General features: G+C 42.1%; 1 protein-coding gene across 4 annotated transcripts in view; it reads left to right on the top strand.

Annotated features, from left to right (window-relative positions):
* The first annotated feature begins 871 nt into the window (after positions 1–871).
* LOC106573057 (cyclin-dependent kinase 17) overlaps positions 872–14,109 on the top strand; it is a 63,708-nt gene continuing 50,470 nt past the window's right edge. For 2 of the 4 annotated variants that reach the window (XM_014147710.2, XM_014147707.2), the window contains exon 1: positions 873–1,254. Coding sequence is in view for 2 of the 4 variants with exons in the window: in XM_014147707.2 (XP_014003182.2) it covers positions 1,199–1,254 (56 nt within the window). In the remaining 2 variants the exon portion in view is untranslated. Of the gene's footprint in view, positions 1,267–14,109 lie in introns of all 4 variants that reach the window. The other 2 variants (XM_014147708.2, XM_014147709.2) reach the window with 2 other exon arrangements.

The following is a 14,109-nucleotide window of genomic DNA, read 5'->3' as shown; positions in this document are numbered from 1 at the left end:
CTCCTGTGTTCAGATGACACGTTGGGTTAGCTAATCCAAGTTTATCATTTTAAAAGGCTAATTGATCATTAGAAAAACATTTTTCAATTGTTAGCACAGCTGAAAACGGTTGTCCTGATTAAAGAAGCAATAAAACTGGCCTTCTTTAGACTTGTTGAGTATCTGGAGCATCAGCATTTGTGGGTTCGATTACAGGCTCAAAATGGCCAGAAACAAAGAATTTTGTTCTGAAACTCATCAGTCTATTCTTGTTCTGAGAAATGAAGGCTATTCCATGTGGGAAATTGGCAAGAAACTGAAGATCTCGTACAACACACTGTACTACTCCCTTCACAGAATAGCACAAATTGGCTCTAACCAGAATAGAAAGAGTGGGAGGCCCCGGTGCACAACTGAGCAAGAGGACAAGTACATTAGAGTGTCTAGTTTGAATAACAAACGACTCACAAGTCCTCAAATGGCAGCTTCAATAAATAGTACCCGTAAAACACCAGTCTCAACGTCAATAGTGAAGAGGCGACTCCAGGATGCTGGCCTTCTATGCAGAGTTGCAAAGAAAAAGCCATATCTCAGACTGGCCAACAAAAATAAAAGGTTTAACATGGGCAAAAGTACACAGACACTGGACAGAGGAACTCTGCCTAGAAGGCCAGCATCCAGGAGTTGCCTCTTCACTGTTAACTTTGAGACTGTTGTTTTGCGGATACTATTTAATGAAACTGCCAGTTTAGGATTTGTGAGGCGTCTGTTTCTCAAACTAGATTTTTTTTTTGAAACAGTTCGGTAATTTAATGAAGTTTCTAACAATGAACTGGCGATCATAGCGAAGTGGGTGGCGCTATTTCCCCTAGTGATCAGGGTTGAAATTCTTCTGTCGGAAAAAAATACGTTCGATGACAAGCCGGTGGCGGCACCGTCAGCAAGCAGTAGCCAGGCAGGCACACACAGCTGAGCTCGCACCCCTCAAGACCGATCCATCGTCGTCATCGGTTTCTCACGCTGGCATGTTCTCCAACCGAAAAGGGAACAGTTCACTCGCTACTGCCCCCCACCCCCCCATAAAGGTTCTAACTTCGAATCCTCGATAGCCATGGTGGGAGCAACATCCTCGCGGATTTAGGTGACATTATTGGAGATAAGAAACTACTACATCGAGACAACAAAGCATTCCTCTTTTTACATCGGGACGGCATCCGGCATGAAAAGAAGCTCCGGGGACGGGGACACCGGTCGGAACAACGCACATCGTTTCTGGTGAGCGCTATGGTAAAAAAAATTCGGATGGGTCCTTAGGAAATTGACGCAAATGCATATACTGTGCAAGTGGCTTGATGATAGCAACCAGTTGTGGCGGCCACAACAAGACACATTCCACCCCGCGTTGTCACAAAATGGGGTAACAATGTTGCAATGTTTACTTCACAGCGCTCCCCTATGTATGTGTGTGTGTGTGTGTGTGTGTGTGTGAATTGCTTTCTATCGTGGGGGACAAGCTGTTTCTATTCAAATTGGCGTTGTCCCGGCCTGCCTATTAGGCTGTGGAAGGTAAACTGGATACTCTTCACACAGAATAATGAAACATTTAAAAGGTACACAGACAGGAGCTAAGCCACTGCTGTCATGTTTAAAAATATATATATATGGGATAGATAAGCGTGCGCTATTTGGAAGTGCTGAATTCGCAGAAATACTGTATGTTGTCGTTTAATGAGGAAACAACAGGGTTTAAGAGGAACTAAACGAAACTATTAGTTGAAAATAGTAACACCACATTGTCCCTACTAGTTATTGTACACTACAGTATGCAGGCTTATGTATGATTGTATCGACTTGGCTTGTATTCCCTATTGTAAAGTGATACCCCAAATTAATTTACTGACCTACATTTCAAATCCATCTACATGTTTGTGTTTTCCAAAACATTTCTAGAACAAAGTAATCTCTGCTGTAAACCAGGCTTGGAATATTTTTAAGTTACATAATGGGGGGGATTTGAATGAAATAATATTACATTTGACCCATGGTATATATCCCCATATATCCCCAAAAGGATTTACTAGTTAACATATCACAGGAAGCTATCACAGTGGTATTCAATGGATTGCAACCAGTATCCATGTATTTATTCCTTGTGTTATTATTTTTATATTTATTGTTGGGAAGGGCCTGTAAATAAGTATTTGAAATAGTAGTGATTCATTTGACTTGAAAACCTTTGAATTCTATTTGGCGTGAAGGAGCCTTGCCATTTGGCAGACAGAACCCTGTAGAGCAGGTTTACAGCAGACTACAGGAAAGTGTTTGTGGGTTCAAGGGTGACGCAAGTGGTAGTCAGTTGTTTTCATGGTATTCCTTCCTTTTGGTGGGATTCCTCTTCCTTTAATGGTTACTGTTTGACTGTGCTTAACCCGTTACACGACCCTCTCTGTGTGTGTGTGTGTGTGTGTGTGGGGGGGTTGTCCGGATGTCCTGAAGGAAGACGTCATTGTTCTGAATGCGAGCTCACTCAGCCTGAGGAACAGTACACACACGAACAGACTGCTGACCCAGAGCAGCCACTAGCTGCAAGTTTAGTTTAGCCTGGAGCTGATCATTATAGTGTTATTGATTACCGGCATTGTAGAGTTGTAATAACCAATGTGTATATAGTTGTAGTCCTTCTCAGTGGCTGGTTGCAGTGGAAGTTGTAGTTTCTCTCATGTCAGCCTGTGATTCAAACGTTAACTCATGTTTAGATCTGGTTGTGGGGCTGTTTCTTCTTTTTGGTTCAGAAATGTCAAGCTTTTGTGTGTAAATACCCCTGTGTGTTACATGGTGCCCCACTGAGGTTGTAAGGAGATGGTTACCACCAAGGTGGAGTTGAGTCTTTCCTGTGTGTGTGTGTGTGTGTGTGTGTGTGTTTGATGTCGTTGTATTACCTTGGTGAAGACCTTTGGGATGGTGGTGGAATTGTAAGGCACGCTAACATGACATTCTGTGAAACAGCTGTAGCCACGCAGCACTGATCCCCACAGGGTAGGGTAGGATATATCAGATGGCTTGTGAAGGTGTGTATGCCATCACACTTGTTTTTTAAGTAATGTAAAAATACAAATCTGAGCGGTAGATCTCGGCTTGCATTTTGACTCAAAGTGATGTTGACTCAGAAAAGGTTGGTGACTACTGTTTTCGAGTTTTCCCTATTAACACTATCGACGTTTTCCTTCGGTAATTGTGATCGAATCAATGCAATATTAGGCACTTTCAATGCAACATACCGAAACAAAACAAACTGTGCAAGAGATGTTGTAGGCAGAACGTATAGGAGTGGGATTTAAGATGGCGCCGGAGCAGAAGGCAAGACGTTTTACGTGCCCCCAACCGATTGTGTTTTTTCTGTTCGTTTACCTGCGTTGTTTGTAACTGAATTTTTTTACTCATTTTGTACATAATGTTGCTGCTACCGTATCTTATGACCGAAAATAACTTTTCTAGATGTCAGGACTGCGATTACTTACCATGAACTAGCAGAATCCTTTTTCTTCTTTCACGACTCTGACGAGCCCGAGGCGGAGGATATAGGGCTCCCTCGGGAACAGGCCTCGACCCCCGTGATCTGTGTGAAGAGGAGGCGGAGAAAGAGAGGCCGGAGGGCGGGCTGCCTTTTGAGAATTCGTTGGCGATCGCATAAACCCCCACTTCCCTCAATTCTGCAAGCAAACATGCAATCTTTGGACAATGAAATCGACGAGTTACGGGGAAGATTAAACTACCAACAGGTCATTAAAAACTAACATCTTATGCTTCACGGAGTCGTGGCTGAATGACGACAATATCAACATATAGCTGGCTTGTTATACGATGTACCGTCAGGATAGAACAGCGTCGTCTGGTAAGACAAGGGGCGGCAGACTATGTATTTTTGTAAATAACAGCTGGTGCACTATACCTAAGGAAGTATCGAGCTATTTCTTGCCTGAGGTTGAGTATATCATGATAAGCTGTAAACCACACTTTCTACCGAGAGAGTTCTCATCTGTATTCTTCAAAGCTGTTTACATACCACCTCAGTCAGAGGTTGGCACTAAGATAGCATTGAATGAGCTGTATTCCGCCATAAGCAAACAAGAAAACGCTCACCCAGAGGCGGCTCTCATAGTAGCCGGAGACTTTAATGCAGGGAAACTTAAATCAGTTTTACCAAATTTCTATCAGCATGTTAAATGTGCAGCCAGACGGAAAAGATTTCTGGACCACCTATACTCCACACACAGAGACGCATACAAAGCTCTCCCTCGCACTCCATTTGGCAAATCTGACCATAAATCCATCCACCTGATTCCTGCTTACAAGCAAAAATTAAAGCAGGAAGCACCAGTGACTAGATCAATAAAAAAGTGGTCAGATTAACCTGTTAGGGCTAGGGGGCAGTATTGACACGGCCGGATAAAAAACGTACCCGTTTTAATCTGGTTACTACTCCTGCCCAGTAACTAGAATATGCATATAATTATTGGCTTTGGATAGAAAACACCCCAAAGTTTCTAAAACTGTTTGAATGGTGTCTGTGAGTATAACAGAACTCAAATGGCAGGCCAAAACCTGAGAAGATTCCATGCAGGAAGTGGCCTGTCTGACAAGTTGTGTTTCATCTTGGCTCTTTTTATTGAAGACTGAGGATCTTGGCTCTAACGTGACACTTCCTACGGCTCCCATAGGCTCTCAGAGCCCGGGAAAAAGCTGAACGATATCGAGGCAGCCTCTGGCTGAAACACATTATCGCTTTTGGCAAGTGGCCGATCAGAGTACTATGGGCTTAGGTGCGTGCCCGAGTCGACCCCATGCTTTATTTTCTTTCGTCTGTTTACCTAAACGCAGATTCCCGGTCGGAATATTATCGCTTTTTTATGAGAAAAATGGCATAAAAATTGATTTTAAACAGCGGTTGACATGCTTCGAAGTACGGTAATGGAATATTTAGAATTTTTTGTCACGAATTGCGCCATGCTCGTCACCCTTATTTACCCTTTCGGATAGTGTCTTGAACGCACGAACAAAACGCCGCTGTTTGGATATAACTATGGATTATTTTGAACCAAACCAACATTTGTTATTGAAGTAGAAGTCCAGGGAGTGCATTCTGACGAAGACAGCAAAGGTAATAACATTTTTCTTATAGTAAATCTGACTTTGGTGAGTGCTAAACTTGCTGGGTGTCTAAATAGCTATCCCTGTGATGCCGGGCTATCTACTGAGAATATTGCAAAATGTGCTTTCACCGAAAAGCTATTTTAAAATCGGACATATCGAGTGCATAGAGGAGTTCTGTATCTATAATTCTTAAAATAATTGTTATGCTTTTTGTGAACGTTTATCGTGAGTAATTTAGTAAATTCACCGGCAGTGTTCGGTGGGAATGCTAGTCACATGCTAGTCACATGCTAATGTAAAAAGCTGGTTTTTGATATAAATATGAACTTGATTGAACAAAACATGCATGTATTGTATAACAATGTCCTAGGGTTGTCATCTGATGAAGATCATCAAAGGTTAGTGCTGCATTTAGCTGTGGTTTGGGTTTATGTGACATTATATGCTAGCTTGAAAAATGGGTGTCTGATTATTTCTGGCTGGGTACTCTGCTGACATAATCTAATGTTTTGCTTTCGTTGTAAAGCCTTTTTGAAATCGGACAGTGTGGTTAGATTAACGAGAGTCTTGTCTTTAAAATGGTGTAAAATAGTCATATGTTTGAAAAATTGAAGTTTTTGCATTTTTTTGGTTTTTGAATAACGCACCATGGGATTACACTGGCTGTTACGTAGGTGGGACGATTTGGTGCCACCTACCCTAGAGAGGTTAAGCAGATGTTACAAGACTGTTTTGCTAGCACAGACTGGAATATGTTCCGGTATTCCTCCAATGGCATTGAGGAGTACACCACATCAGTCATTGGCTTAATCAATAAGTGCATCGATGACATCGTCCCCACAGTGACCGTACATACCCCAACCAGAAGCCATGGATTACAGACAGCATCCGCACTGTGCTAAAGGCTAGAGCTTCCGCTTTCAAGGAGCAGGACTCCAACCCGGAAGCTTACAAGAAATAATGCTATGCCCTCTGACGAACCATCAAACAGGCAAAGATTGAATACAGGACTAAGATCGAATCATACTACAACGGCCCTGATGCTCGTCGGGCTTGCAAACCATTAGACTACAAAGGGAAGCACAGCTGAGAGCTGCCCAGTGACACGAGCCTACCAGACGAGCTAAACTACTTCTATGCTCGCTTCGAGGCAAATAACACTGAAATATGCATGAGAGCACCAGCTGTACCAGAAGACTGTGTGATCACGCTCTCCGCAGCCGATGTGAGTAAGACCTTTAGACAGGTCAACATTCACAAGGCCGAAGGGTCAGGTGGATTACCAGGACGTGTTCTGCGAGCATGCGCTGACCAACTAGCAAGTGTCTTCACTGACATTTTCAAACTCTCCCTGTCCGAGTCTGTAGTACCAACATGTTTTAAGCAGACCACCATAGTGCCTGTGCCCAAGAACACTAAGGTAATCTGCCTAAATGACTACCGACCCATAGCACTCACGTCTGTAGCCATGAAGTGCTTTGAAAGGCTGGTCATGGCTCACATTAACACCATCATCCCAGAAACCCTAGACCCACTCCAATTTGCATACCGCCCCAACAGATCCACAGATGATGCAATCTCTATTGCACTCCACATTGCCCTTTCCCACCTGGACAAAAGGAACACCTATGTGAGAATGCTATTCATTGACTACAGCTCAGTGTTCAACGCCATGGTGCCCTCAAAGCTCATCACTAAGCTAAGGACCCTGGGAGTAAACATCTCCCTCTGCAACTGGATCCTGGACTTCCTGACGGGCTTCTGTGGATCTGTAGCACTTCATGGCTACGGACGTGAGTGCTACGGGTCTGTGGTCATTTAGGGAGGTTGTCTTTGTTCTTGGGCACAGGGACTATGGTGGTCTGTTTGAAACATGTTGGTATTACAGTCTCAATAAGGGACAGGTTGAAATGTCAGTGAAGACACCTGCCAGTTGGTCAGCACATGCCCAGAGCACACGTCCTTGTAATCCGTCTGGCCCCGCAGCCTTGTGTATGTTGACCTGTTTAAAGGTGTTACTCACGTTGGCTACGGAGAGCATGATCACACAGTCGTCCGGAACAGCTGATGCTCTCATGCATGCCTCAGTGTTGCTTGCCTCGAAGCGAGCATAGAAGTGATTTAGCTCATCTGGTAGGCTCGTGTCACTGGGCAGCTTGCGGCTGTGCTTCCCTTTGTAGTCTGTAATAGTTTGCAAGCCCTGCCACATAAGACGAGCGTCGGAGCCGGTGTAGTATGATTCCATCTTAGCCCTGTATTGACACTTTGCCTGTTTGATGGTTCGTCGCAGGGCATAGCAGTATTTCTTGTAAGCTTCCGGATTAGAGTCCCGCACCTTGAAAAGTGGCAGCTCTACCCTTTAGCTCAGTGCGAATGTTGCCTGTAATCCATGGCTTCTGGTTGGGGTATGTACGTACAGTCACTGTGGGGACGACGTCCTCGATGCACTTATTGATAAAGCCAGTGACTGATGTGGTGTACTCCTCAATGTCATCGGAAGAATCCCGGAACATGTTCCAGTCTGTGATAGCAAAACAGTCCTGTAGTTTAGCATCTGCTTCATCTGACCACTTTTTTATAGACCGTGTCACTGGTGCTTCCTGCTTTAATTTTTGCTTGTAAGCAGGAATCAGGAGGATAGAGTTTTGGTCGGATTTACCAAATGGAGGGTGAGGGAGAGCTTTGTACGCGTCTCTGTGTGTGGACTACAGGTGATCTCTAATTTTTTTCCCTCTGGTTGCACATTCAACATGTTGATGGATATTTGGTAGAACTGATTTAAGTTTCCCTGCATTAAAGTCTCTGGCCACTAGGAGCTCCGCCTCTGGGTGAGTGGTTTCCTGTTTGCTTATTTCCTTATACAGCTGACTGGGTGCAGTCTTAGTGACAACATCTGTCTGTGGTGGTTAATAAACAGCCACGAAAAGTATAGCTGAGAACTCTCTAGGCAAGTAGTGTGGCCTGCAATTTATCACAATATACTCTACTTCAGGCGAGCAAAATCTAGATACTTCCTTAGATTTTGTGCACCAGCTATTGTTTACAAATATGCACAGACCGTCCCCCCCCCCTCGTCTTACCGGAGTGTGCTGTTCTATATTGCCGGTGCAGCGTGTATCCCGCTAGCTGAATATCCATGTCGTCATTCAGCCAAGATTCCTTGAAACATAGGATATTACAGTTTTTTATGTCCCTTTGGTAGGATATTCGTGATCGTACCTCGTCTAGTTTATTGTCCAATGATTACACGTTGGCGAGTAATATTGACAGTAACGGCAGCTTTCCCAGTCGCCTTTTCTGGGTCCTGACCAGGCATCCGGCTCTTCGTCCTCTGTACCTGCGTCACCCCCTCTTGCAAATAAGGGGGATGTTGGCCCTGTCGGGTGTTTGGAGAATGACCAAGGCCCTTCTCCCCCGATTGTTCAGTTTGGCCAGGCGGCAAGGTCTGTGGGACCTTAATATAGATAGGTGTGTGCCTTTGCAAATTATGTCCAATCAATTGAATTTATCACAGGTGGACTCCATTCAAATTGTAGAAACATCTCAAGGATGAACAATGGAAACAGGATGCACCTGAGCTCAATTTCAAATTGAATAGCAAAGGGTCTGAATTCTTATGTAATAAGGTATTTCAGTTTTTTTAAAATATAAATTAGCAAACATTTCTAAGAACCTGTTTTTGCTTTGTCATTATGGGGTATTGTGTGTAGATTTATGAGAAAAAAAATTATTGAATCAATTTTAGAATAAGGCTGTAACGTAACAAAATGTCGAAAAAGTCAAGGGGTCTGAATACTTTCCGAATGCACTGTATGCAAATAGACCATTGCCATATATGGAGCTGTGCCATTTACTTTGAACTGGACTGTGTTTACAGAATGATTGTGCTTGTTTTGAGATCAAATGTGCTTGTTTTGAGATCAAAGCGAGAGCTGCATGTAGCCACGTGTAGACATTTTGTGGATGTCCTTTGCTAGTTAGTGAGATATTAGTCCAGTTATAGATCATTTGTACTTAGGGGAATGATTGCTTCTTACAAGAGCACAAAACGTGTACATTTCTAGACATATTTGAAAAGCAAGTCATGTAAAGAGATTTTGGTTTTTGTCTTAAAGGGGCAGTGTTGTATTTTGAGACAGTCTTGAATAAGCTAAATAGGCAGTGGGTAGAATAATTTGTCTGATTCTCTGTAATAATGGTATGGGAATAATGCATTTTATTTTGTAAAGTGTTTTTTTGCATCAAACAACACAACATGTTCAGTCACCTCCTTGTCTGAAGGACAAGTGGATAAACAGGTTAATGTCAAGCCCTATATTTTAAAAAAAAAGTCTCATGGAATGTAGGCCTGCATTGAACACCACACATTGGCTGCTACTGTAGGCTGAATGATAGAACAGCTATTTCCATGTTAAAATGTTATGGGATGCATTTTCTTCAGATTATTTTCTGGTAGGCCACTCTAGTAGGCCTACATTATGATCAAATAGCCACAGAAGCCATTTGGCCACGGTTAAAACTGTAACTTAAAGCGGGTACATCCTCAGTGTTCACAGTAAACACACAATGTTCAAGTTTGCGCTCAGCAGACCTGAAATTTGCTCGGTGCCTAATTTTATTTTAGGGAACTGTGTGTGTGTGTGTGTGTGTGTGTGTGTGTGTGTGTGTGTGTGTGTGTGTGTTTGAAATGCCAGCAGTAAGTGCATATATGCATTCTGTGAATGCATGTTTGGGTACCTTCCTGTGTGTGTATGAGCATAACCGTGGGGGTGTGTGTGGTGGACAGGGCTCATGTTTAAGCGACCAGGCCAAGGACAGCTGGCTGAAGGTTAGTGTCCGCCTCTCCCTAGTCCTCACTGAGCAGCTGCCATGAAACACACTCACACAGAATCCACACCACACACTCCCCCGTCCCGTAACTCTGGTCTATACATAGCCATTCATACAAACTCTTCCTCTTTCTCTACGGTATTAACATAGGAATTCTGACACTCATGCTCCGAAAGCAGCCCCTCTTGAAATGCAGTTGCGATAGACAACACATGCTAGTGTAAGCAAAATTTGTTTGCTGGCCTAATAGTGGCCTCCCGAACTCTCACCGAACTCTTTTTTTTTTCTTCTCACTTTACAGTCAGGCTGAAAGTCTCACTCAGCATACAGCAGCCACCCAGCAGTCGGAGGGTTAGGCTTCGGGGTGAAGTTTCCCCTTAAGTACAGATCTAGGATTAGCATTCCCTCTGTCAATTCTCACCTGAAGCATTATTGGGGGAAATGGAAAACTGACCCAAGAACAGCGTTTAAGGATAACTGCACCCTACACCGAGTGTCAGCTGATTAAGACCCTATTTGGTTAGGGAGGTTAGATGGATGAATGTAGACATTACACTCAATGATTCTAAGGTATTATTACATGTTAATAATATAGATATTGTCTATGGTTAATATAATATTGTTTACACTGTTGTAAATACAGTGTTACTACACAGGTACAAGAGTGCAGTGTTAGCCTTTCCACTGTTTTTGCACAAGCATTAAGTATGCATCCCAAATGGCATCCCAAATGGCACCCTATATAGTGCATTACCTTTTATCACATCGCTATGGGCCCTGGGCAAAAGTAGTGCACTACATGTACATAGAGAATAGGGTGACATTTTGGACACAGACTAAGTGATCATGCAATGTATGACTTTTATTTATATATATATATATAAATAAATAAATAAATAATGAAGTCGGAAGCTTACATACACTTAGGTTGGAGTCATTAAAACTCGTTTTTCAACCACTCCACAAATTTCTTGTTAAGAAAATATAGTTTTGGCAAGTCAGTTAGGACATCTACTTTGTGCATGACACAAGTAATCTTTCCAACAATTGTTTACAGACAGATTATTTCACTTATAATTCACTGTATCACAATTCCAGTGGGTCAGAAGTTTACATACACTAAATTGACTGTGCCTTTAAACAGCTTGGAAAATTCCAGAAAATGATGTCATGGCTTTAGAAGCTTCTGATAAATTATGTCAATTAGCCTGAGTCAATTGGAGGTGTACCTGTGGATCTATTTCAAGGCCTACATTCAAACTCAGTGCCTCTGCTTGACATCATGAGACAATCAAAAGAAAGACCTCAGGAAAAAATATTGTAGACATCCACAAGTCTGGTTCATCCTTGGGAGCAATTTCCAAATGCCTGAAGGTACCACGCTCATCTGTACAAACAATAGTACGCAAGTATAAACACCATGGAACCACGCAGCCATCATACCGCTCAGGAAGGAGACGCGGTCTGTCTTCTAGAGATGAACGTACTTTGGTACGAAAAGTGCAAATCAATCCCAGGACAACAGCAAAAGTGTGAAGATGCTGTGAAGATGCTGGAGGAAACTGGAGGAAACAGGTACAAAAGTATCTATATCCACAGTAAAACGAGTCCTATATCGACATAATCTGAAAAGCCGTTCAGCAAGGAAGAAGCCACTGCTCCAAATCCCACCATAAAAAAAGCCAGACTATGGTTTGCCACTGCATATGGGGACAAAGATCGTACTTTTTGGAGAAATGTCCTCTGGTCTGAGGAAACAAAAATAGAACTGTTTGGCCATAATGACCATTGTTATGTTTGGAGGAAAAAGGGGGAGGCTTGCAAGCCGAAGAACACCATACCAACCGTGAAGCATGGGGGTGGCAGCATCATGTTGTGGGGGTGCTTTGCTGCAGGAGGGACTGGTGCACTTCAAAATAGATGGCATCATGAGGAGGGAAAATTATGTGGATATATTGAAGCAACATCTCACGACATCAATCAGGAAGTTAAAGCTTGGTCGCAAATGGGTCTTCCAAATGGACAATGACCCCAAGCATACTTCCAAAGTTGTGGCAAAATGGCTTAAGGCCAACAAAGTCAAGGTATTGGAGTAGAGGTCGACCGATTAATCGGAATGGCCGATTATTTGGGGCCGATTTTCAAGTTTTCATAACAATCGGTTATCTGCATTTTTGGACCTTGATCATGGCCGATTACATTGCACTCCACGAGGAGACTGCGTGGCAGGCTGACTACCTGTTATGCGAGTGCAGCAAGGAGCCAAGGTAAGTTGCTAGCTAGCATTAAACTTAACTTATAAAAAACAATCAATCTTAACATAATCACTAGTTAACTATACATGGTTGATGATATTACTAGTTTATCTAGCTTGTCCTGCGTTGCATATAATCAATGCGGTGCCTGTTAATTTATCATTGAATCACAGCCTACTTCGACAAACGGGTGATTTAACAAGCGCATTCGCAAAAAAAGCACTGTCGTTGCACAAATGTGTACCTAACCATAAACATCAACACCTTTCTTAAAATCAATACACAAGTATATATTTTTAAACCTGCATATTTAGTTAATACTGCTAACATGAATTTCTTTTAACTAGGGAAATTGTGTCACTTGTCTTGCATTCTGTGCAACAGAGTCAGGGTATATGCAGCAGTTTGGGCCGCCTGGCTCGTTGCGAACTGTGTGAAGACTATTTCTTCCTAACAAAGACAGCCAACTTTGCCAAACGGGGGATGATTTAAAAAAGCGCATTTGCGAAAAAAGCACAATCGTTGCACGACTGTACCTAACCATAAACATCAATGCCTTTCTTAAAATCAATACACAGAAGTATATTTTTTTAAACCTGCATATTTAGTTAAAAGAAATTCATGTTAGCAGGCAATATTAAACTAGGGAAATTGTGTCACTTCTCCTGCGTTCATTGCACGCCGAGTCAGGGTATATGCAACAGTTTGGGCCGTCTGGCTTGTTGCGAACTAATTTGCTAGAATGTTACTTAATTATGACATAACATTGAAGGTTGTGCAATGTAACAGGAATATTTTGACTTAGGGATGCCACCCGTTAGATAAAATACGGAACGGTTCCATATTTCACTGAAAGAATAAACGTTATGTGTTCAAAATGATAGTTTCCGGATTTGACCATATTTATGACCTAAGGCTCGTAATTCTGTGTGTTATTATAATTAAGTCAATGATTTGATAGAGCAGTCTGACTGAGCGGTGGTAGGCAACAGCAGGCTCGTAAGCTTTCATTCAAACAGCACTTTACTGCGTTTGCCAGCAGCTCTTTGCAATGCTTCAAGCATTGCGCTGTTTATGACTTCAAGCCTATTTACTCCCGAGATTAGGCTGGCAATACTAAAGTACCTATTGGAACATCCAATAGTCAAAGGTATATGAAATACAAATGGTATAGAGAGAAATAGTCTTATAATAACTACAACCTAAAACTTCTTAGCTGGGAATATTGAAGACTCATGTTAAAAGGAAGCACCAGCTTTCATATGTTCTCATGTTCTGAGCAAGGAACTTAAACGTTAGCTTTTTTACATGGCACATATTGCACTTTTACTTTCTTCTCCAACACTTTGTTTTTGCATTATTTAAACCAAATTGAACATGTTTCATTATTTATTTGAGACTAAATAGATTTTATTCATGTATTAAGTTAAAATTAAAGTGTTCATATCTATCTATCTATCTATCTATCTATCTATCTATCTATCTATCTATCTATCTATCTATCTATCTATCTATCTATCTATCTATCTATCTATCTATCTATCTATCTATCTATCTATCTATCTATCTATCTATCTATCTATCTATCTATCTATCTATCTATCTATCTAATCATAATCGGTCGACCTCTATATTGGAGTGGCCATCACAAAGCCCTGACCTCAATCCTATAGAAAATTTGTGGGAGGAACTGAAAAAGCGTGTGAGAGCAAGGAGGCCTACAAACCTGACTCAGTTACACCAGCTCTGTCAGGAGGAATGGGCCAAAATTCACCCAACTATTGTGGGAAGCTTGTGGAAGGCTACCTGAAACGTTTGACCCAAGTTAAACAATTTAAAGCAATGCTACCAAATACTAATTGAGTGCATGTAAAATTCTGACCCACTGGGAATG

This window comes from Salmo salar, chromosome ssa16, assembly GCF_905237065.1.
Source record: "Salmo salar chromosome ssa16, Ssal_v3.1, whole genome shotgun sequence".
Taxonomy (NCBI): Eukaryota; Metazoa; Chordata; class Actinopteri; order Salmoniformes; family Salmonidae; genus Salmo; species Salmo salar.
The sequence above is the reverse complement of the archived record's forward strand: the minus strand, read 5'-3'. Positions and strand labels throughout refer to the sequence as shown.